Here is a 26,396-nt window from a genome sequence, read left to right on the forward strand (position 1 = left end):
TAAAAAAAAAGCCAACAGAACTGCACCCTGATCCGGAGCTTTATCTGGGCTACGACCGACCACCTCCGAAGAAGAGGAGAAAGCTAGTCCGGCTAACTGTGTCGGAAACGGCTAGCAGCTGCAGAGTTAGCAGCAGCAATGAAGACAACGAAGGCAGACCTCGTAAGTTAAACTGTAACGTTACAGGTATTCCATGTTTTATGCAGCAAGATAGATATAAATACTGGTTATTATTTCGTGATATGGGAGAACCGGGACGGCTGAAACTCTTTTCAGATTAACGCCATTTTAAAAAGAAAACATTACAGACGTTAAAAAGAAAACGTTACAGACGTTAAAAAGAAAACGTTACAGACGTTAAAAAGAAAACGTTACAGACGTTAGGGTTTCGCTTAAGTACTTCATACTGTACATGCTGATGTAACGTTAGTTTGGCATATCAGTGTTGTAGCTATGAGCTCAGAGAAAATTGTTGTTTCATTCGTCCCGTGTTTCATTCGTCCCGACTCAACCCTATACTTTCTTCTACTCCACTAGCTACATTTCAAAAGGCAAAATATTATAGCCTACTTGTACATCACTACAATTATTTAAGAGCTTTAGTTGCTAGTTACCTTTTCAATTTTAGATCATTAATAAAACACATACATTTACTGGTCAATTATGACATGTTGTACTTCTAGTGTTTACTTATCTACTGTGTAACTTTGGCAATACTTTTGTTTTGGTCAGACTGCTCAGCGGGCCTGTCCTCAACTGCTTCAGACCAGCTCAGCAACTCAAGTTCTGCAATTCCCATTCACCAACAGTTACACTCAGTCCACACACAGTGGGAGGACCCTGCCCGACAAGATCATGATTACTGCAAGGCAGCCAGCAGAAAAGATGTGCAGGATAAGATGACTCAGTGTGATGACATTGCCTACTTTCTGCTTCAAAGTAACGCGGATGCTTTGCTCTACACTGGTTTAGATCTGGAAACATTTGAAATTCTTGTATCAACACTGGAAGGACATGCCAGTACTTCATTTACAATGCCTGTTCGAGATCAAGTTCTCATGACACTTATGAAATTAAAAACAAACCGTGTAATAGGTGATCTAAGCAGACAGTTTCATGTATCACTGAGCATGGCTAGCAGGATAATGTCATATTGGATCGACAAACTGGAGGAAGTTTTGCGACCTCTAATTCCATGGCTTCCAAGAGAAACTATTCGGGCAACCATGCCTGCAGTCTTCAAGAAGAATTTCCCCAGTACAACATGTATTATAGACTGCAGTGAGAGCCTTTTACAGAAACCAAAAAACCTTGATTCCAGAGGAGAAACATACAGTCATTATTATTCACATAACACTGTGAAATACCTGGTAGCTGTTGCCCCATGTGGACTAATTATTTTTATTTCTGCAGCATATGGAGGGCGATGCAGTGACAAATTTATCACTATGGACTCAGGCATATTGGACTACTTAATGCCTGGAGATGAGGTCATGGCAGATAGAGGCTTTACCATAAAAGACTTGCTGTTTGAGAGAAAAGTGAAGTTGGTAATGCCTTCTTTCACAAAAAAGCGTGGACAGCTAACTGAGGAACAGGTGACGAGTACTAGACGAATCGCACATGTGAGAATTCATGTTGAAAGAGCAATTCGACGTTTGAAAATTTACAAAATACTGTCCCAGGTTGTTCCGATCACTATGGCTCCTAAAATTGACAAGATTCTAAGAGTGTGTGCTGCTCTTGTTAATCTGAGGGAGGATCTAATTCGAATTTAGGGCCGCAGGTATCGATTATTTTAGTAATCAATTCTACCGATTATTCCATTGATTAATCGAGTAATCTGATGAGAAATACTTTTGTTTTATTGAAGAGCTAGTTTGGTTTAATTTTCGGAAATAGCAACATTTTTATTGCCTACATTGCTTACAATATCGCTCACAAACTAAACATATTAAGTGCATTTAAGTGCTATATTACATTGTTTTTAAAGAATACATTTTCTGAAATGCAATAACAACCTCAAACTAAGTCCTACATTAAACATACATGAACATTACCTTTTAAGTTGTGCAACTTTCAGAACTACAAGTCTCAACCTGAGACTGATCTGTATATAGGCCTAACGAAGCTTAATAATTTAATGTGATCCATGTATATACCATATTTACAGGAACGTCAAATGAAATGGTGCCATAAAACGAGTGTATGTGAATATTTGTTGTGTTGTACAGAATGTGAATATGTATGCATTTTTCTACATAATACAAACTGGTATCATGTATATATTAAACTATTTACAACATTTCATGTTATCAACTTTTCAAATATGACGTGAATGCTTTTCTTTTTATAGCAAAATATATGGTTGGAATCACATTGCATATCTTTACATAAAAACAAAGACTGGCAGCATGTTTTTGCTTAACACTGTAAGAATGTTTGCTTTACACAGTCTAAAGGTATCCCAATTTTCACTCAGATTCTCTTAATGTATGGCACACATTTATGGTCATGCCACATGTAGATGTTCACTGAACCTTGTCCATTACCTCAATGTATCTTTTATTTAGCTTAAACCGTCCTGCAGCATATTCATCTACAAGCCGAGGTAGCATACGTGAGAAATAAAAACCTCTCAATCGCTTGACTTGCTCCCTCACAAATGCCTCATCATATTGCAGTGTAAGGGACACATGCTCTTTGGGTGTCCAGATCAAAAGTGTAGCAGATTTTAGACCTGTGCAAAACATTGTAAGCTGTATTTGCATGTAATATCCCCTACTGCCAGTTTTCTGCAACTGCAGCCCTCCATCTACTAGTTTGACATCACTGCATTTCTGAGTAAGCTGTTCAGTGAGTGAGGGCTGGGTTGGCACTGGACATTTTACTTCCAGTAGCACACATGAGTCAATGACCCCATCAGGACTGGCAGAGAGCCATGGTTCTTGGACACTTACAACAGTGCCCCTGTGGGTAATGCTCATACCCTCTTCTTTCAGCTCTTGGCAAGCTCTACGTTCATTTGCTTTACCATAGTTAGTCGCATAGTTATCACGAAATGAGGGGTATATGCTCACATAGAAATTTGTCACTGCTTGTGGTTGCATGGACGGGAACCTTTTTGGCAGAACTTGCTATAAGTCTGATTTTTCTACAATTGTGCCACAAATCAGAGGCACTTTGCTCTCGTTTCTAATTCTAATTGAGCTGCTTGGGCATCACTAACTTCAATGTATGCCTGGTAGAATGCCTTGCATGAGTTACAGCTAAGCTCATAATTGTGTGTCTGATGTGGCTGAAGAATCTTGTCATCAACTGCACTGTAACTAGTGCTAGGGTTTTCTGCTGATGGTGAGGCATTATAACACTTCCCAAGTAAATTGTTCTTCAGGACAAAAAGTGGTTGGATGGCGGCTTTGTCCACACTGTCTCTGAAGTCTTTGTGTGAGACATGATGTGGTGTATTTGGGAGTGGTTGACTGGCTACAGCCCTACAGTTACTGTATTGCTGTTCTGCCTTGTGGTGCTTGAAGTTTATCTGACTCAGACGTTTAGGCTCAAGGTTCTTTGATGTCCCTGCATTCCACCTGCGCTGCTCATCTGTACATGCAAGCCCTGTCTTTCCACCAATCACTGCATTTTGCACCTGCAATAATGGCATCAATACTGTCTTTGTTATTTATCCACTTACTATTAAGCATGAACATAAGTATATCAAATTACAAGTGTAAAAATACATTTAGTCAAGTACTGTGCTTATGTACTTTTTATTTTTACCTTATTTTTATCAGAAATTGTTATATTTATTACAGAATAGAAAACTATTTACATGACAGCATCAGCACTGAGCTTCAGTACAATGGTTTTGATGACGATAACAAATGAACTAGGCCTATATACAGAACAAGTTTTGCAACAGTGAATACAACACATGCGGTTGCAATTATGAAGTAAAATGTAATGAACAAGAGTTTTCTTACTCAACATAACTTTCTTTTTTTAACTTTACATTTTTTTATGATCAGTGTGATTTTTTTTTTGTTTTGGTTCTTTTTTATTTTTTTTATTACCACACCAGGTATGTGTGAGTGTGTGATTGAGTAACAGAGAGACAGAGAGAGAGAGGGGCGGGGGGACTGTGTGTTTTATAACACTATTTCCTTTATTTTTTTAAAGAAATACAGAAAGAAAGTGTCAGACACATAGACAGTATATAGGTCAGACACTCGTGCGTGAAGTAAAAAAAACTGGTTAGAGCCAGCTGACGGTTTAAAAAAAAAAGAAAATCTGCGACAGGCAGAGACGTAACGCGAGTCGCATTCTAAGCACCACGGCTGAACAAACCCCACGTTTACCAGAACTCTACTGGTTTATAAGTAACTACAAACCGAAGTAAAAAACAAACCTGAAGCTGAAGAAGCCCTAACGTTAACGGAAAAGACCCGCGAACCTGAGTGACTGCGGGAGAGACAGAGAGAGCTGTTCTCTTCTCAGTGTTCTGTGAGTGAGCAGAGCGGAGCGGGACACAGCAACACAATACATCTGTATGTGTGTAGGGGAGGGGCGCTGTGTGACTAGCCAATCACAGAACGCAGACACAGTAAACTACCCAATGAGGATTTTTATTCAATCCGAGCACAGATATTGACTCGTATTACTCGTATAATACTCGTACTCGGCAAAAGTGCTTTATCCGTACCGGATACTCGTTTCAGCCGAGTATCCGGCTCAACTAGTAATTACGCAATTCTTCGCCATCAACACCTTCGGAAAATAAAAGGTAATTAACGACGTCGATGTAGCTAACATCGGGCCATTGCTTCATGTCATCTAGCCACTCCGTCAGAAGGGATGGATGAGGGACTGTTACGGTCTTGTCGTCACGACTTGTTAAAACATCCATGGTGTGTATCCACCTCCGTTTTTTGTCCATTTGTGCTTCATCCATGGTGAAACACCGGCTTTTACAGCGAACAGGCTAGCAAGCTACAAGCTATCAAACGTACACAGGCTTCGAACCGGAAAAGGAAAACCGACTTCCGGTTAAAAACCGATATGAATCATGGGTAAATTCGCTAACCCTGAAAAAGGTGAATAACTACAGTGTATATTGTCATATCTGCTTGAAATTTCCCACAATCAACAAGAGTCCAGGCCTGAGGACATAGACGGGCTCAAATTGACTTTTGGTCATAGTGCCCCCACTGGCAACAGGAAATCAGTCTTATAAGACAAACATCATCGGATTTACATGAAACTTTTAATGTGTGGTCTACATGTGATGATGAGCCGCCCCCTATACTGTAACCACGCCCACTCACTCAGGCCACGCCCCCTTTCATTTATATATCATTTGAACCGTTTAAGGTAAAGTTTTGTGTGTCATTGAACTCAGCAGTTCCTTCTTCATTGGTGATAGTCTGGCCTGCCCCCTATGCTTAAGCCACGCCCCCTTTCATAACATTTGAACCATTTATGGTAGACCCTTGTGTGAGGTATCCTTGAGAATTTTAAAAGAGGAACCGTCCTTCCTACGGGATACGGCAAAAGTTTACTTTATCAGCTCAACATACGCCATACTCTGTTGCTCTGATTGGTTGTAGGTCTATCCAACTGAATGCAGAGGCATTTTCTTTCCTAGTTCGGTTGAAACACGCCCCATAATCACAGCCCAATGTAGCCGTATCAGACTCATATTTTGACTAGGATCTGAGTATGACGACATCAGGCTAGGCCCGATCTGTAATGTTATGCTAAATACAGGCCCGCAGATGTTACTCTGTTATCTATCTCTCTCTCTCTCTCTCTCTGTCATGCCACGGGTAAAAAGACTTCCGCAGAGGATACTCGATTTTAACTCCTCCAAAGAGGCTCCTCGATCCTCGTTGCGCGATGTGCATTTTAGGAATTGGGACGTCCTTCAACATGGCGCGCTGAGAATGATTTCCGTATCACAAGCAGGAGGGTCGAGGTGGTCCACATTTGGAAAATGAGAAAGGCCCTTTAAGTTGCAGTTCTAGAATGTTACTACTGTTCTAGAATTTGAAGTTGTAGTGTAAGAATGTCAGGTTGAAGTTCTAGAACTTAAAGATGCCGTTCAAGACTAACTTTAACGTTCTAGAATGTTCAGTTACAGTTTGAGAATGTTAACTGAAATGGTTGGTGAATAAACTATAGCCAATGCTTACATTGCTCTAATTTCATGTGTTTTTATGTACCATCTTAAATCTGTGTTAATGTAGTGTTTCTGTGTCATTTAATATGCCAGGGTAAACAGTCCTTTGTGTTAACTTTTTCATTTGCTTCTTGGACCATACTGTGTAGCATGGGGATTGGGTCCACATGCTGATGGGATGCAAACAGAGGTAATCTCTGCAACAACAAAGTGCTGCTGGGATATGAACCCAGGATCACCTCCTTGGGGACTTCTGTAATATTAAAGGTTCAATTCTCTTTCACCTTTTATGAGCTGTAATATACTGACTGATAACTGAGATTTTGCTGAGGTTTGCACTGATAAAGTCCCCAAGAGCAATGATAAGTCTGGATATTCCTCTCTCAGAACAGTATTGCAAGAACAAGACTGACGGCAAAGTTTTTGTCTCCGACGTGACGCTGAGCTGCAGGAGAAACCAGCTGTGATAATCAGAGGCTGATTGCTGGCGACGTGCAGCTGGACTCCTGACTGCCGCCACAGCTGGCTCCACTCCTGCAATCAAACACACAGACACCAGCACAGCCACGCAGAAGCTGCGTCCACTTTCTGTCTTTCATCGTGTCTTAGTTCTGTCCCACCAAGGAAGCATGGGAGAGACACTAAGAAATAATTGGGGGGGGGAGGAATGAGAAATCCTTTCCTCGTCAGCTGTATGGGCTGAGTTAGCGAAGGGGGAAGGCTGCTCTCGTGTATCCTCACTCCTTGGTGAGCCTTCCTCGATGCTCCGTGCTTGCTCCTCGGGGCAGGAACAACTTCTGGGTCAACCCAGCACCGAGGAGCTATCAAATACATACCTGCAAACTTGTCGCTTTTCTGCGAAAATTGCCGTTTTGAATGGGAAAATGTCATCCACGTGAATCGTGTAGATCCGAAGAGTTTTTATTTGGGGGGGTGTCCGAGACCTGGTGCTAATACGGCACCGGTGCCTTAACGACCGTTATCTACCAGAAACATCACCGCACGGGACGCTAGTTACGGTAACACTACACTCAACAGCAGGTAACGTTAGCCTACCGTTAGCTAGCAGTTGGAGTAAACACGGTTGAAATGCTGACAGCTAAACGGTGTAAAAGTGTGTCTGTATTTCAATAGAGGAGTCCAACAACAGTCTGCAGCTGCCGTTGTCTGAAAAACAACACCGATGTTGCTGAAATTCGCCTCGCCAGCCTTGTGCTGCATTCAAAGTTGTTGTAAAATACCATTTTCCCAACCAGTGGTTGTTTTTGTGGTTTAACAGGAATTTACTGGTGAAGTTATTATTATAAGTTATATATAATGTTATATATAAGTTTATAAATCATTTAAATTTTGACCCTGTGGCCTTAGCAATAAACAAGCCAACTGTCGTTTTGGGCTCCTTTTGGGTTTGATGATGGATGTGTGTCACCTTTTTCAGCCCCTCTGAGTTTGCAGGTATGCAAATAAGAGAAGTGAGCTCCAGCTAGAGGCAGCTGGACTGAAAGAGTTCACTTAAAGGCAGACTTTTCTATGGTAAAAGCTGGGGTCTATTTCACAAGGCAGGATTTCCTAAATCCAGGATAACTGATAAGAGGAGGCTTGACCTAATCTAATCAGACGTTGACGTGACGTTGTAATTTGGATAGATGCCCGTTCACATCTTTCTTTAACAGGCTGCGAGGTCAATCACAGAGTTACTGATGCTGAAATGAAGAATAGAGAACAGATTTTAAGATTTTACTCCTCACTTTTAAGGCTCTTCATGGCCTGGCACCCTGCTATATCTCTGACCTCCTGGTACCGTCCACCTTGAGATCCTCGGGCAGAGGTTGTCGGTCTGTTCCGGGGGCCTGGCTGAAAACTACAGGGACAAAGCGTTAGCAGTCCCTGGAACGATCTGCCCGAGGATATCAGGTCAGCTGAGTCAGCGCTCTCCTTTAAAGCCTCTGGACACCCACACAGGTGCTTTCAGTTATTCTGGCTGATTAGACTCTTTTCAGGTTGAAGGTGGGCCGCAGCTTTGATGGGAACTTATTAGGTCACAAATTCTTTCTACCAATAAACAGTGGACTCAGGAAGATGTCAATCACTCAGTCCAACCACACCCACACAAGACCTGGAAAAGGTCCAATCAGCCACATTAACTATAAACACCTGTGTGGGTGTCCAGGGCCTTTAAGTCCCTTCTTAAAACATACTTTTATCGGAGAGCCTTTCCTGACTTTTTTTGATCTTGGACCTCATTTGAACTGTCTTTCATTTCTTTAAAATGTTTTACCACTCTTACCTGCATTGTACAGGGTTTTATAGACTTAATATTTTTATTATTATTTTTTTAATCCTGATGTGATGTGTGTGTAATTATATAGCATTTGTCTGTCGTTGTTTAGGTCGTTTTTTTGTTGTGCATTTGTTCTATCTTATTATTTGTAAGGGACTTTTCGTTTTTATTTAAGGGGCAACAAGTTTTGAGATCTTTAGTCAAAATAGACTTGACCCTCCCTCCGCCAGCAATACATTTTTCTATGACCCTCCAAAATGATTGGGAAAAGAGGCATGACCCTCCCCAACAATTTATTGATGCCTTCTGTACTGGTTTGCACTTGGCAAAGATGTATAGATAGGGCTGTTTTTTTTTTAACAATCATGACATACGCGACTTAACCTCTGCTTTCTCATCTTACACATCACACTCCACCAAGATGGTGGCCATTTCAGTAGATTTACTCACTATAAGTCAAAAATTAACTGCAGTTTTGTTATTTTTTATTATTCTATTATTTAAAGTCAGTGTATTCAATGAGTTTACAACACCTCAGCGGTTCTTCACAGCTCATTAAAAACTGTAAAAACTGATAACGGAAAACGGTTCTTAAGTGACAGATGTGTGGCTGTGTTTGAAAATTAAATCTGGTCAGGATAAACTATATGCATGTACTAATTCTCTTTCTTTTTAAAGTCTGGATATTTTCGGCCTATAAAATCATTTTATTTCATCATACTGCTGTAATCTGGTAGTCATGGCACCATGATACCAGCGCGGATCCCGCCATGGCAGCTGCATGTGCCGTGCGTCAGCGCGCAGACAGCGGAGCCTCCTTCGAGTCCCAAACTCATATGTTCCCCTCATCTTTTCATAAAAGGCTCAGGCTGGAAGGATCAGCAAAAATGATACGTTTATGTTTCTGGAGTGAAACTCTCAGGTTTTTGTGCTTCCAGCTAGCGGTCCGTATTTTCGTCCTGTGATCCATTTTGTGAATGTGTGCGCATTCACAGGTAGGGTCACGTGGGGGATGGTGCTATGGGGGACCAAGGACAAGGAGAAATATGCTCCAAACAAGCCGAACGGTCCCTAACCAAGCTGTGCCACTACCACTGTAGCTGAGACAAAGATCTGGCCAGCAGGGACTGGTTGCTACGGTGCAGCTTCGATTAGTGGATGGGTTTCAGGTGTGCAGCTGGGAGCTGCACACCTGCAACACTTCCACAGCCTGTGCTCTACAGAAGGTGAATGCACTTGTTTGCAATTTTGGGGCTGATATAAGCTGAAGCTTCTGACTCTACCTTTTGGTTACGACCAATAAAATTCATTCATTTATTCATTCAAAATATCAGTTATAGTAAATGGAAAAACATTATCCATCGGTCAGTATACTGTATATGATACAGTGTATACAAGGTAAAAGAGAAATTAAGACTTAACATTACAGAAGGTCCCAAGGAGGTGCTGTGGCTTAGTTGGTTAAAGTGCCTGTCTAGTAAACAGGAGATCCTGGGTTCAAATCCCAGCAGCACCTTGTTGTTGCAGAGATCACCTCTGTTAGCATCCCATCAGCATGTGGACCCAATCCAATGCTACCCATTATGCTACCCTGGTAGCAAATGATCTTCTACCCATTTTATTTAACCCTCTCCTCAATTTCACAACTATGGCAAGAAAGAGCTTTCCCCAAAATATAAATTCCCATTTAGCCCAAAAAGATAATTCAATATTACTCTCATCAAGGAGAAATATGAATTATTGCTCTTCCGTTGCAGTTCCTCCAGGTTGAGGCTGCTTCTTCAACTCATAACTCAGTGAGAAAAATGCATCATAAACTGCATATTAACGTGTGTTAGTATTGGATTGCTTTTCATTGTTATGCTGACGATATGCAGCTGTATATGCCATTAGGTGTAGGAAGCGAGTCTAATATTGTTAAACTCGAGGCCTGTCTTGCATGCTGGTTATCAACAAATTTCTTGTTGCTTAATTCTGCTAAGACAGAAATGATGATTATCGGACCAGCAAAACTAGCTCATCTTTTTGATTACATTACTCGATTACTTGACATTACTTGATTGACTGATTGTGCAATCAATCGCAGAGACCAAGTTAAGAACCTTGGTGTGCTTTTCGATCAGACACTTTCGTTTGATTTACATATAAAGGAGTTGACCAGAGTTGCTTTTTTCCATCTTAGAAACCTCTCCAAGATCAGATCAATACTGTCGTTTAAGGACTCTGAGATCCTCATTCATGCCCTTGTGTCATCTAGGCTAGATTATTGTAATGTCCTTCTGTCGGGTCTGCCAAAGAAAAGTCTTCGGAGTCTGCAGCTCGTGTTCTGACCGGAGCCTCCAGATATGAACATATTACACCAGTGTTATCCTCTCTCCACTGGCTCCCTGTTCATGCAAGAGCAGACTTTAAGGTGTTGCTGCTAACCTATAAAATATGAAATGGCAGCGCACCATTGTATCTTAAAGACCTAGTGAACCCCTATGTGCCTGCTCAAGCCCTGCGTTCTAAGGGGATGGGTCTTAACAGTTAATTAAGGCGTCTATTTACCAATTGTTAATGCTTTGATGAACTGTTAATAACAGTTAAATAATATAAATATGAACATTACTTAACCTTAAATGGTCACTTGATTAATGTATAATAATACTGAATAAGCATTACTAAACCATAATTAAACAGTTATTAATGCGGTTTGATAGCCTTATTGTAAAGTTGAGAACATATGCACCTTAACTTAGACTAGATAAATGTATAATAATACTGAATAAGTATTAATACACCATAATTAAACAGTTATTAATGCTGTTTGATAGCCTTTTTGTAAAGTTGAAAACATCTGCACCTTAACTAACACTTGATAAATGTATAATAATACTGAATAAGTATTACTAAACCATAACTAAACAGGTGTAAATGCTCTTTGTGAACCTTATTGTAAAGTTGAGAACATATGCACCTTAACTAACACTTGCTAAATGCATGAGTGCTGAATAAGCATTACTAAACAATGATTCATAGTTTATTAATACTCTTTTACTTAAACATTCACACAGCTTTTAAACATTAGTGAAGCACTGTCAATGTGAATCTTCTTGACAACCTTCTGTTATGCACACATATTCAAATTGTGAACAAGGTTTTCATTTGAATCAGTCAGTTTTCTTCTTTCTCTCCACTGAAGACTCCGAGCTATAACAGTGCGCTTCCTGTATGGAGATTACACTGGACATTTTACCGCTCTTGTCATCTTCACTGTCATGTCTTCTGGATAGTTGTCCTCTCTTGAAACTTAACAAACCAAGTTGGATACTTCAATGTCTTTTAGATGCATGCAAAAGCTATGGATGTAAGGATTGATTGTTCACTAGATCAACGTCCGGGGTCTATTTCAGGTAGAAGGTTTAACAAACTCTGAGTGTAACCCTGATGTCTGAGTTGATTTACCCTGAGATGGGAAATTCAGAGGTTTCGGTTCCAGAACAGCTGATATGAGTTGGTTCAATTAACTCAGAGTATGTTCACGCGCGTGAACCACCACAATAAAAAGGCAGCATGAATGGAGCCATGATACTACGATTCACCATGGTAACAACCACAAACAAACGGGTCGGCGGAAATACTCATGCGCACAGACGGCGAGTTTGAACATGCATTTTGTTAAAAAAGCAAGACAGCGGCTGCTGCTGCAAAAGAGAGAGAATTGGTGTGGGAGATAATTGCTGCTCGAGTCAATGCGTAAGCATTAACAGTGTATTAATTTCATATTTAATCACAGTTACCTTATAATATTACTGGTGAAAACTGGAATTGTATTACACCTATAATTTAATTTGGGTGCAATCCTGCGGGCGAAAAAGTAAGCTACTACTATATCCCATTCTGAGGCTGCAGCACCATGATCATTAACAGAACTATCATTTATAATCATTTATTTCTTTTGAATGGCTCTCACTGGTTTGTGTCCAAGGAACACTACAAAAAACGTTTAAAAAACGTTTCAGAGCGAGTCACACTTTTCTGACGGCTCTGCATACAGTGGCTTTACTAAATTAAAGTAAATTAAATTAAATTAAACTACCTTGACGATCATGATTATCCATTATGTAGATCAGTGGTTCTCAAGCTTTTTTTCAATAATGTACCCCTTTTGAATTGTTTCTTTAAACCAAGTACCCCCTGACCAGCGCTAATCATTTTCGGTAAAAAAAAAGAAAAGAAAAAAAAAGTATATATAAACAGGAACAGTACAGCATTGTCAGCGATAGATTTACTAAACAACAGCCTTGTAACTGAAAAAAAAACATTCAAATGCTAATGAGAAAAACCGACAAAAACTTGGAAAAAGATGGTAGAAAGAAGGAAGGAAGGAAGGCAAGAATAGGTCAAAATAGTATCAAAAACCTGAAAAACAGTTACATAAGAAGAAAAAAAGCGAGTAGAACAGTATAGGAAGGAAGGCAAGATTAGGTCCAAAGGAGGCGACACAAATGTCACATTTTTGGTAGGAAAAAGAAAATTTTACATAAAGAGGAACAATGTTCTGGACCACAGCCTTGTAACTATTAAACATTTTGTTAAATATCTCATGTACCCCCTGCAGTCCTCCAAAGTACCCCTAGGGGTACATGTACCCCCATTTGAGAAACACTGATCTAGACTGTGTCCAGAATATTAATGCATTGATACATCTGACAGCCAACAATCACATAATTCAAATGTTTGTTTGTATAGATCACAGTATACTATGGACCATAAATAATCATTATCATAGTGTATCCTCACCGGCTGAAAGATGGTCTTCATGGTTGGATGGTTAATTCAATCTCTCTATGCAGAAATCAACCTAAATTAAAAGCCTAATAAAATATTAAATACAAATATAAAATGATTCTCCTTTGAACCTTCTGTCACATCCAATATACCGTAGTAAGTGCATTTCTATCTCTCAAGTTACACCGTTTCATGTAGCTAAACAGGCTCATTAGCCTGGTAATTAACTGCAGGCTAAAATATGTTGACAGGCTAGCTTTACTTGCTCATCTCCAAGTCCGTAAAACTCCTAAACAGCATATCATAAAGTGACTGAAACACTGACAAACCTTGTGCCCTTATCAGCCAGATGATAAACAAGATAAGCATACACCATGCTTTCTTTGGCAGCGTATCAGCTGCACATGTTGCCCACGGCAGCAGCCCGCTTATTATACGTCCGTTTCCGATCTTTTCAAAATAAAAGCGCTAGCTAGCTAGTTAGCTAGCTTTAGGTAACCAACATGACCCTATTCTCTGGCAGATTTTTCTGCCATTTAATGTTAGAGCTAACCCAACAGCCAAGCTAGCTCTAAGTAGTAATATTATTTTGTTACACTCATTTATTAATCCATAGCAGTTTCCAGCGTTAGCTTTTTATTTTGAAAAGATCGAAACCGGAAGTATATAGTTGAATACCACAAGCGGGCACCGTGTGCAGTTCATACATATTGTTTGTATTTTTAGTTAATATTACCAGGCTAATGAGCCTGTTTACATGAAAGGGTGTAACTTTAGAGATAGAAATGCAATTACTACAGTATACTGGATGTGACAGAAAGTTCAAAGGAGAACAATTTTATATTTAATTGAATATTTAACTGTAATTAAAACTGGGAAGTAACACTCAATTTAAGCACTCAAAGGGACATTTACAATAATGTAAAAGGGGTTAAAATGAAAAATGTATGGATATATTTAAAGTAAACGTATTTAGTTTTCTTTGTTTTCTCAGCTCTTTCAGTGGTTAGATGCCGTGTGTTCAAGGCATGTTTGAAACTGCAAAGGAAAAATGAAGTCTTTGTGAACCATTAGTTAAAGAGAGCCAGATCTTTCAGCCGGGGAGGTTACACTATGATGATTATTTATGGTTCATAGTATACTGTGATCTATACAAACAAACATTTGAATTATGTGATTGTTGGCTGTCAGATGTATCAATGCATTAATATTCTGGACACAGTCTAGATCAGTGTTTCTCAAATGGGGGTACATGTACCCCTAGGCGTACGTTGGAGAACTGCAGGGGTACATGAGATATTTAACAAAATGTTTAATAGTTACAAGGCTGTATATAAACAAACATTTTAATGCTGTTATTGCTGGCTGTCAGATTCATCAATGTATTCATATTCTGGACACAATCTAGATAATGGATAATCATGATTGTCAAGGTAGCCCACCATTCACTAGGTAGAGTGTGTACCATTAAGGCTGCCCTATCATGTTTTGTTGTCATTTGAGTGTACAACATGTGGAAAGATCTGATGTTGATCTAGTGAACGATCAATCCTTGCATCCGTAGCTTTCTAAAAGACATTGAAATATCCCAATTGGTTTGTTAGGTTTCAAGAGAGGACAACTATCCAGAAGACATGACAGTGAAGATGACAAGAGCGAGAAAATGTCCAGTGTAATCTCAATACAGGACTCAAACTGTTATAGCTCTGAGTCTTCAGTGGAAAGAAAGATGAGAAGTTAAACTCAGAATCAAATGAAAACCTTTTTTACAATTTGAATATGTGTGCATAACAGAAGGTTGTCACAGAGATTTTATTATACATTGACGTTTCACTAATGTTTAAAAGCTGTGTGAATGTTTAAGCCAAAGAGTATTAATAAACTATGAATAATTGTTTAGTAATGCTTATTCAGCACTCTTATGCATTTATCAAGTGTTAGTTAAGGTGCATATGTTCTCAACTTTACATAAGGCTACCAAACAGCATTAATAACTGTTTAATTATGGTTTAGTAATGCTAATTCAGTATTATTATACATTTACCAAGTGTTAGTTAAGGTGCATCTGTTCTCAACTTTACAATAAGGCTATCAAGCAGCATTAATAACGGTTTAATTATGGTTTGGTAATGCTTATTCAGTGTTATTATACATTTACCAAGTGTTAGTTAAGGTGCATCTGTTCTCAACTTTACAATAAGGGTATCAAAGCGGCATTTTTTTTTTTTTTTTTTTTTTTTTTTTTTTTTTTTTTTTTTTTTTTTTTTTTAGTTTTTTTTAAGTTGTTTTTTTTTACAAAGAAACGCATTAATAAGTGTTAAATTATGGTTTAGTAATGCTTAGTATTATAATACATTAATCAAGTGACCATTTAAGGTTAAGTAATGCTTATATAGCGTTCACAATAATTTATATAGGTTGGGCTTTAAGTTAATGTCTACATGAAGACAAAGGAAGAAGCAAACCTCTGCATGGAGACTATGGAGTCTTTTCACTGATCTCACCCTCTAGCAAAAGTAAGTCACATGTTGGAGGATGGACAAATATAGTGGACAAAGGTATGTGGACAACCATAACCCGTAAACAATAAAAACAGTTTTTTCATAATGACATGGCTTGGCTGTGAACCGTAAGACATACATGCTATCAAACATCTTTATCAACCACCTAGTAATATTAGGAAATACCTTAATTAACATCAACTAAGGGTTTACTTAGACAATTTAGTTTATACATTTATTTATTTGATTAGGACAATGCACATTAATGCACCAGTGTTAGGCAGTCAGCTAATTTTCAAGAAACCAGAGCACCTGGAGGAAACCCACGCAAGCAGAACATAGAAACACACAGAAAGGCCTGTGATGACCTGGGTTTGAACCCAGAACCTTCTTGCTGTGAGGTAGAAGTGCTAACCACTAAGCCACCATGCTGCCACGTTAGCTTTTATTGGTTAGAGTCTTCCTTTTCTATGTCTATATAGGCCTACTAGGAAGCAAAGCGTACAATAAATAGAGAAGGAAACTGCCTCTGTAAAAAACAAAAACAAAAAAAAGTGAGAAAAAAACGTGGCAGAAGCAGACCGACTGAATGATATATCTAATATAATATCTAATATACATCTACGAACTACTGCTCTTAAATGAAACCATTTAAGGAGTTAGGCTAATTATTTACACAAAAAAAAACAGTTTCAAGAAAAATCAACAATATTGCAAAAGAAAACAGCACAAAATTAAAACAGTAAGAATTAACCAAGTGTAAAAAATCGAGAAGGAGCAGGCGGAAGCATGCAGCTTATTAGGACCTCCACTACTTAATACTACAATAAACAAATATTACAAAACAAATAGATATGCAAATACAGCATACAAAATTTACAAATAAGGTTTATCAAATATGGTAAAATAAGCATGTAGTACAGAGTATGTAGTGTATAATAGTTCAATATGTACCCAGTTTTGTTCAATATAGCAATACTCCTGGCCAACTTCATGCAAAGATATTTAATGTGGGACATCCAGCACAGTTTGTGGTCAAGTAAAACACCCAGAAATTCATCTTTCAGTTATTTCATTGTCAATTACTATTTATACGTCTGTATTTATAGTACAATATCCAAAAATCATGAGTTTAGTTACAAATAGCTTGGTTTTGTGCCATACCCCTCAGACCTCAATCCCACCAATAATAAACACACTAGTGAACAGCTACTTCAGTCTGAAAGAGTCCTCCAGCCTTCCTTAAGTACAGGGGGCGGAGCCAACCACTAACGATCAAATCAGGATCACCTGAGTAGAGCAGACAGGGAGAAGCTAAACAAGGGGGGAGCTTGTAACACTCTTGTGTTGGGTTCTCATGTGTTTCTGTAAACTTCCACTTGCTGTAAAAGCTTTCTTACAGACTGAGCAGCAATATGGTTTCTCTCCTGTGTGGATTCTCATGTGTCTCCGTAATTGTCCACTGACTGTAAAAGCTTTCTTACAGACTGAGCAGCTGAATGGTTTCTCTCCTGTGTGGATTCTCATGTGTATCTTTAAACTTCCACTATCTACAATATCTTTCTTACAGACTGAGCAGCTAAATGGTTTCTCTCCTGTGTGGATTCTCATGTGTCTCTGTAAATGTCCACTCTCTGTAAAAGCTTTCTTACAGACTGAGCAGCTAAATGGTTTCTCTCCTGTGTGGATTCTCATGTGTCTCTCTAACTGTCCACTCCCTTTCAAATATTTCTTACAGACTGAGCAGCTAGATTGTTTCTCTCCCGTGTGGATTCTCATGTGTCTCTGTAAATGTCCACTCTCTGTAAAAGCTTTCTTACAGACTGAGCAGCTAAATGGTTTCTCTCCTGTGTGGATTCTCATGTGTCTCTGTAAATGTCCACTCCCTTTCAAATATTTCTTACAGACTGAGCAGCTAAATGGTTTATTTCCCGTGTGGAGTCTCATGTGTCTCTGTAAATGTCCACTCTCTGCAAAATCTTTCTTACAGATTGAGCAGCTTAATGGTTTCTCTCCTGTGTGGATTCTCATGTGTATCTGTAATTGTCCACTCTCTGTAAAAGCTTTCTTACAGACTGAGCAGCTAAATGGTTTCTCTCTTGTATGAGTTCTCATGTGTCTCTGTAAATTTCCACTCCCTTTAAAAGCTTTCTTACAGACTGAGCAGCTGAATGGTTTCTCTCCTGTGTGGATTCTCATGTGTCTCTTTAAACTTCCACCCTCTATAAAATCTTTCTTACAGACTGAGCAGCTAAATGGTTTCTCTCCTGTGTGGATTCTCATGTGTCTATGTAAATGTCCACTCTCTGTAAAAGCTTTCTTACAGACTGAGCAGCTAAATGGTTTCTCTCCTGTGTGGATCCTCATGTGTCCCTGTAAATGTCCACTCTCTGTAAAATATTTCTTACAGACTGAGCAGCTAAATGGTTTCTCTCCTGTGTGGATTCTCATGTGTCTCTGTAAATGTCCACTCTGTGTAAAATATTTCTTACAGACTGAGCAGCTAAATGGTTTTTCTCCTGTGTGGATCCTCATGTGTCCCTGTAAATGTCCACTCTCTGTAAAATATTTCTTACAGACTGAGCAGCTAAATGGTTTCTCTCTTGTATGAGTTCTCATGTGTCTCTTTAGATTCATACTGGTGCCAAATCTTTTCCCACACTCAGAGCAGCTAAATGCTTTCTCATCAGTAGTACATCCTGAATCACTAACAGGGAATCTATCATTATTCAGAGAGTTTAAACCTGACTGAGGTTCTCTGGTTTCCTTCCAATCAGCACTGTCATCAGTCTCAGGTTCAGAAGAGTCTCCAGTCTCGTCATCAGTATCGGTTTCTGAGTTCATGGCTGTTTCTGGTCCTCCACCGTCCTCTCCATCAGCTTCTGTTTTTATCTCTTCAGTTTGTCTTTGATGAAGCTGTGAGAACTCAGGTTTCTCTTCATCATCTTCACTCTTCACAGGGACAGGAGCGAATGTAAACTTGGTGATATCAGCCTCCTCCAGCCCTTGAAGCTGCTCTTCATCCTGACTGATCCAGAGTTCCTCCTGTTCTTCTTTAATGTTGGGGGGCTTTGTGTCCTCCTGGTCCAGACTGGAGCTCCACTCCTGCTGATGTTTGTCGCCAACAATCACTTTCTGGACATCTGTAGGCAAAGCTGAAACACAAATTAACAGTTATGAAAGTGAATCTTAACAATACTTTGATAAGTAGCTCTGTTCACTCTCATAATAAATAAGGGTGTCAGGATTTTCAATTCAATCTTCGATTTAAAGATTTCTTTTCCCCAGGACTGACACTCACAACAACAATTCAGTTCAATTCAATTTTATTTATAGTATCAAATCATAACAGAGTTATCTCAAGACACTTTACAGATAGAGTAGGTCTAGACCACAATCTATAAATCCCAAAACCCCAACAATTACAGTAATTCCCTCAAGAGCAAGCATTAGCAGTGGCTATTGCGACAGTGGCAAGGAAAAACTCCCTTTTAGGAAGAAACCTTGGCAGACCCAGACTCTTGGGAGGCGGTGTCTGACGGGGCTGGTTGGGGGTGTGATTAACAGTGGCAAATAATAGTCACATTAAAGATAATGGAACAGTGACTTCGAAGGTCATCGTGGAAGTTCATGTCACAGCTGGGCACATTGTGTCATACTGAGTAGTGCAGTCTCCTATACCGGATCCTGACTACTCTGTGCATATGAACATCACAGCAGGGCGTTGCGGGATGTAACGTGGCGCTGCAGAGCATGGGTTTATTGCGGCGGACGCAGCAGGATGTAGCAGGACGCGGCCGGGAATGGCAGAGAATCGCAGAGCTATGCTCTGCGAAGAAGAAACATAAGGACTCATAAGGGGGACATGAATGCAATATGAGTTTACAGAGGGTCAGCTGAATGCACCATGAAGTCCAGTCGGAGCCAACAAGCTTTAACAATTGTTTACATAACTCACAGGGGAAGGCAAAATGCTGTCACACTGGTAGAATAAGGATTGTCCAGTTCTGTTTTTTCTAGGGATGCAACAATTATAGTCTTTGTTGGTACGATTATGGTCTGAAGAATAATCAATTTCATGATTACAATTTGTTATGTATTGCTGCCTTTTGAAATAGAAGAGTTTTAAATATTTTGAAAATGATTATATGATCAACCTTTTTATTTACTTTCATACAAAATTAGAGTCTAGGTGTAAACAAGTCACACCACAGATAAAGGCCAAGTTGGCAACAACAGTGTTGTCCTTAAGAAGAAGTTGTGATGTCTAGAAATGGCCTTGCTGGATGGTGTGTCTAAAAGTTGGAGGAGCTGGTAGACAAGATGCACCACTCATGGGGAGATTAGCAACATGCTGGATAAAAATGTATTTACAAGTACTGTGTCACTTGCAAAATGGTGAGTCACTCTTTAGCACTAGCTAGGCCTTGAGTTCGCTAGCATACATGCTAATCGGTGCTAATAGCGCAAAGCTAACGGGTTAGCTAAGGTGCTGTATTCATATGTTAATAGGGTAATTAGCCACAAAAGGCTAGCGGACTAGCTACTGCATATTGCCTGTGAAAAGGCTAATGATTCTATCCATTGGTTATGGAAAGTAATGTTGCTTTTCGACACTATTGCTAGCTGTTGGTTTTTTGTTGAATGAATGTTAGTACAAATTGTGAGTTTAATTGTTTAACTGGAGTTTATGGTGAAGTAGCTAACTTAAAGAGCCTACTTTTTAGTGCATTCTTTCTACAGTTACCGGTGCAAGATAAATAAGCACTCATGTCCTTATGCCTCTAGATTACAACACTGTAGCTCAAGTTATGGGAAAATAATACAATTTGAGAGATGTTTACATGCAATTTATGCAATTATATTTAGGATAGTGTTAATGTTACTAAGGTTCCATACAACTTGAATTAAAAAAATATTTTTTGTATGAAAGGTTGCCTATTAATATAGCCTAAATGTGCTTTTGATACCTGAAAGGGATTTATATACTTTTGATACCTAAGAGAAGAAATTTAAGAACGGTTGTACAACCTGAAAAGATTCGTTGTAGCCTAAGCAATTGATTTTATTACTGAATAGTAATTGAGAGAAACTATTTGGCCTTATCTACAGTTGGAGATTTTAGAAACGCTACGCAGGGGAGGTCCAGTCCACAGTGGAATATTGAATCACATCGACTCTTCAGATCCCAGAAACTTCCAGGGTTTAGAGATTCCCAGTGCAGTTGGCTGGGTGGCGAGCTACAGGATCGAGACTCTGAACTTAGACGGATTGCCCTGGATTCCTTCTTCATGGTGGAACGACAAACGGAAACCAAACTCATATGGGCCCTGACGTTGAACATCTCTGAACTATTGTCATCAAAGAACAATTCAGCTCATAGAACTGAAAGGGTTTCCTTATGTGCGCACTTAATTATTTCAGTTGTTATTTTTCATACCTGTGTTTATCTGTATATGTATGCCATATTTCTGTGTATATTAATACACTTCTTAAACTTTATCCTGGTTTTCTAGTCTCTTTATTGAAGTTCAATTCTCTGGCTCTTAACAATCTAGTTTTATTCTGGTTCTGGTCCAAATTCACACTGATAAACTACATAACACTAGTGTCAAAGACTTTTACATCACATGATAATGTGTTAGGAAGGTAATTTGGTGTGCAATGGCACTTCTTAAGTCTTATCCTTCATGATATCTTAATGACAAATCAGAATGGTACCACTTTACTTGAGGTCAAAGAATGTATTTGTTACTGTCGTAATGACAGCAAGTCTTATCCATGATATCTTAATGACAAATACAATTGGTATCACTTTAATTGAGGTCAAAATATGTATTAGTTACACAGTCATAATAGTGTCATGATAGCCAGTTTTGTGAAATATCCTGTCACACATCTATCTGACCAAGTGCTAGAATTGGTCGCTAACCTTGCACATCTAATTATAATAATCATTAGGTCAACATGTCATGAATACAAAAAGAGGTGGATTTTCTGTTCATGTCAAGTTGTCATGACCAAGGCAACTTCTGGTAATGCCACTTTGATTAATGTCAAGTTGTCATAATCAAGACAACCCAAACAATGTCAACTTGTCATGACAAAAACCGAATGACACTTAATGACAGAAGTCATTAACATTTAGGACTTGTTTACAAGGTTTATGACACATTCATGACAGTGTCATGTCATAGTTATGACAGTGTCATGTCTCGATTATGTCGGTACTGTCAAGTAAAGTGTTACCATAAATACTTTGATAATAGATGCAAAAATTACAATGTGTGGTTTCAAATTCAGTGTCACTTTTGAAGATTCAACATAGAAGGCACCATTGCTGTCATGACAGTAAATAAAATATTTAAAAAATATACCAGCTCTAGTCTACAATTACAATGAATTCAACTTAAAATTAAATGCAATTAAACATGCATTGTTTAGGCTATTACCCTTAGGGTTGGGTACCTTTCGCATCTGAACCAATATCGGTACAGATACCTGAAATTCGGTTCTAGTACCCAATGGCACATTTTTCGGTACTTTCCCTTTGTAATTACAAAACAACTATTAGGTTATTTTATTTTTTTTATTCAAACGCTTTCTGCGTGAAGTTTTTAAAAACTGTAACCATACTTGCAACCACTTTATCGGCATTGCCGTGACTCTCTGTGACTTCAACAAAACCGCAGAGCCGACGTAGTTTGCACCGTCCACACCTCTGCGTGTGTGTGTGTGCGAGTGTGTGTTTGTGTCAGAGCTCTGCTCAATTTTCAGACAGGACAGATAAGCTTGTGCTTAGGCCCTCAGATACTGACATTTCAACATTTAACGTATAAAAAAAGGGGGGAAATTTACTTGTCACACGTGCGACTGGATGTAAAATTCAGTCGCACACTCAAATTTGGTCGCAAAAAAAAATGCGAGCCCTGAACTATAATATCTAGAATCTGCAATCCTCAATTCAATTTCAATTATCCATCCATCTTCATCCACTTATCCAGTGTCGGGTCGCGGGGCAGCAGCTCCAGCAGGGAACCCCCAAACTCCCTTTCCCGAGCCACATTAACCAGCTCCGACTGGGGGATCCCGAGGCATTCCCAGGCCAGGTTGGAGATATAATCCCTCCACCTAGTCCTGGGTCTTCCCCGAGGTCTCCTCCCAGCTGGTCGCTGGAACACCTACCTAGGGAGGCGCCCAGGGGGCATCTTTACCAGATGCCTGAACCACCTCAACTGGCTCCTTTCGACTCAAAGGAGCTCCTCCCGGATGAGTGAGCTTCTCGCCTTATTTCTAAGGGAGACGCCAGCCACCTTCCTGAGGAAACCCATTTTGGCCGTTTGTACCCTGGATCTCGCTCTTTTGGTCATGACCCAGCCTTCATGACCATAGGTGAGAGTAGGAACGAAAACTGATCGGTAGATCAAGAGCTTTGCCTTCTGGCTCAGCTCTCTTTTCGTCACAACGGTGCGATAAATTCAATGTAATACCGCCCCCGCTGCGCTGATTCTCCGACCGATCTCCCGCTCCATTGTCCCCTCAATCGCAAACAAGACCCCAAGATATTTTAACTCCTTCACTTGGGGTAAGGACTCATTCCTTACCTGGAGTATGCACTCCATCGGTTTCCTCCTGAGAACCATGGCCTCGGATTTAGAGGTGCTGATCCTCATCCCAGCTGCTTCACGAACCGATCCATGAGTGCTGAAGGTCACAGGCTGATGATGCCACCAGGACCACATCATCTGCAAAGAGCAGCGATGAGATCCCCAGACCAACGAACGGCAACCCCTCCCAACCCCTACTACGCCTTGATATCCTGGCCATAAATATTACAAACAGGATTCGTAACAAAGCGCAGCCCTGGCGGAGGCCAACCCTCACCTGAAACGAGTCTGACTTACTGCCGAGAACCCGGACACAGCTCTCGCTTTGGTCATACAAACATCGGATGGCCCTGAGAAGAGACCCCTCACTCCATACTCCTGCAGCACCTCCCACAGTATCTCCCGGGGGACCCAGTCTTACGCCTTCTCCAGATCCAAAAAACACATGTAGACCGGATGGGCATACTCCCAGGCTCCCTCCAGGATCCTTGCGAGAGTGAAGACCTGGTCCGTTGTTCCACAACCAGGACGGAATCCGCATTGTTCCTCTTGAACCAGAGGTTCAACTTATTTTATTATTCAATTATTTTGCATTGAATTTGGAATGAAAGCGCAATCACTTGCATTTCATATTGCCAAGGTTTTTTGGTTTCTTTATTCATATGGCAATGTATTTTGCAATGGTCAATTCAATTTGCAATTTTTTCACTGAATTTGAATATGTATTTTGCTATTTACAATGTAATATGCAAAGTTTCAATGGAATCCTCAATTCAGTTAAATTTATTTTGACTAAACAGAGTGAAATCTTAATCAATTGCATTTCATTTTGCCATGGTGTGCCAGCGAAACAGTACCCACCAGTCTATTGGGCTCGGCAACCGACGTCATTGCACAGTGCAAACAAGAGGACGGCGCCATTATGTGAGGCCGCGGTTACCATTGAGAACAAGAAAACAGCCGTTAGGGGAAAATAATAGTGTAGAAAAACAATGTTGAGAAGTAGATTAAAAGAACAAAATATACTATACAGAGAAACTTATACCGGATGCAAGAAAACGGTACCTGGAAAAGATGGCATTGATCGGGGATCTGGATCCGTACGAGGTGCCTGCAAGAGAATGTACTCGAGACTAGGGCTTTGACTTTTGCCCAAAAATCATATTCGAAATTCGTTTTTATATTAATATTAATATTCGAATATATTCGAATATTTATTAATAATATTTTGACCATTAAATGCCTTCAGTCTAAAAAAAAAAATTAAGTCAGACCCTGGATTAAACACAAACAGTGTGCTTTCGACAGGAAGTTCGGAGCTTTCACCACTACGTAAGTGGTCTGATGTTTATACTCGTGTGCTGGTGTGTGCGTCGAGCCGGTGTGTGTGGGCGGTGCTGCCAACTTAGCGACTTTTTTCAAAAAAGCGACTAGCGACAAATCTGCCGACTTTCTGTAGAAAAGACAGCGACTTTCTGTAAAATAAAAAAGAGTCGCCAGTATTGTCCAGCAAGCACGCCATGTATTTCTCTCCTGTAGCCCCAAAACAGTCCCCTCTCTCTTCTGTTGTGTGACTGAGGAGCAGCCCCGCCCTCCTCTCTGTGCTCTCTCCTCATGTGCAGCAGCACTGAGCAGGCAGGTAGAAAGGGGAGAAGGGACATGGTGCGGCGCCGGTGTAGGTAGGAGAGACAGCGGAACACGACGGGAGAAAGACGCCGCTGAGCTGGCCTGGTCCTGGGCCAGCCAGCTTTCTTTGAGAATTAGGGGGGAATGCACCGCTACCGAGCCACGGCCGAGAGACGTGCGTCGCCGCGACGTGTTGTTACATTTTGAAATGCGTGAAAAAGCCTCGGAATATGAACTGAAAACGTTTACAAGCAAACGCATTTACAAAAAATAATGCCCATAACAGGTTCGAATATTAAGGGCTGGCTAATATTCGTTCGAAAATCATTATTTTTTAAAATATTCAAATTATATTCGAATAACGAAGTTCGGAGTCAAAGCCCTACTCGAGACCCAGACGATTTACCTCCTCTGACATTTCCAGATATTTGTATATTTAGTCTATGGTGTGTGATTATATGTATTCGTAATATTAAATCTATGGAAGCCCACGTTCAGTTCAGCAATGGCTGGGTCTATGACTTGGAAGCCTACAAATCGCCGAGTTGCAAAAACACTGTCGTTCGTACAAAGGTGTGTATCATCTTGCTTACCTAACTTACCTGTGATACTTGTGCCCACTGGTCTTTTTATATACTAGCTATGCCGTTGGTTCAAGCAAACATGAATTCATGTTTAAAGTTTATCATTTCCCCATGCATTCTTAATGTTAGTTACGGTCTTTTAGTAACTTCAATCTTACAGTTAGGTTACCTGTGATGTATACAGTATCTCACAAAAGTGAGTACACCCCTCACATTTTAGTAAATATTTCATTATATCTTTTAATGGGACAACACTGAAGAAATTACACTTTGCTACAATGTAAAGTATTAAATGTACAGCTTGTATAACAGTGTAAATGTGCTGTCCCATAAAAATAAATCAACACACAGCCATTAATGTCTCAACCGCTGGCAACAAAAGTGAGTACACCCCTATGTTAAATTCCCATATAGGCAGGCAGATGTTTATTTTTAAAGGCCAGTTATTTAATGGATCCAGGATACTATGCATCCTGATAAAGTTCCCTTGGCCTTTGGAATCAAAATAGCCCCCCATCATCACATACCCTTCACCATACCTAGAGATTGGCATGGTTTTATGTCGGTTAGCCTAATAGCTGGTTTGCATTGAGAGATGATTTTATGGAAAGTACCCCATACCAATCTCTAGGTATGGTGAAGGGTATGTGATGATGTGGGGCTATTTCAGTAACGTCCAAACTGTCTGTTCAGCCTAGACTTTATACATTACCAGTTTGTTGCAGTAAGACCGTTGTTGTGTTTATTTACATGATAAGGCATTACAATTAGCGTTAACCTTGGTTAGTAGCTTGCTAACAATGTAGGCTAACACAAGCAAAGCAACTTTGCTAAAGATAGCCATGT

General features: G+C 39.8%; 1 protein-coding gene and 1 non-coding gene across 3 annotated transcripts in view; one reads left to right on the forward strand and one right to left on the reverse strand.

The window, feature by feature from the left end:
* Nucleotides 1–26,396, reverse strand: part of LOC120554212 (gastrula zinc finger protein XlCGF57.1-like) — a 443,376-nt gene that overhangs the window by 397,943 nt on the left and 19,037 nt on the right. Inside the window, exon 3 of one of the 2 annotated variants that reach the window (XM_039792952.1) lies at nucleotides 15,955–18,888. The exons of the other annotated variant lie outside the window; for it this stretch is intronic. Coding sequence (XP_039648886.1) covers nucleotides 17,048–18,888 — 1,841 coding nt within the window. The 3' untranslated portion in view covers nucleotides 15,955–17,047. Of the gene's footprint in view, nucleotides 1–15,954; nucleotides 18,889–26,396 lie in introns of those variants that run through there. 2 annotated transcript variants of the gene reach the window in all.
* Nucleotides 9,902–9,975, forward strand: trnat-agu. Its single transcript has one exon. It is a non-coding gene; the product is annotated as a tRNA-Thr (tRNA).

This window comes from Perca fluviatilis, chromosome 24 (assembly GCF_010015445.1).
Source record: "Perca fluviatilis chromosome 24, GENO_Pfluv_1.0, whole genome shotgun sequence".
NCBI classification, from domain to species: domain Eukaryota; kingdom Metazoa; phylum Chordata; class Actinopteri; order Perciformes; family Percidae; genus Perca; species Perca fluviatilis.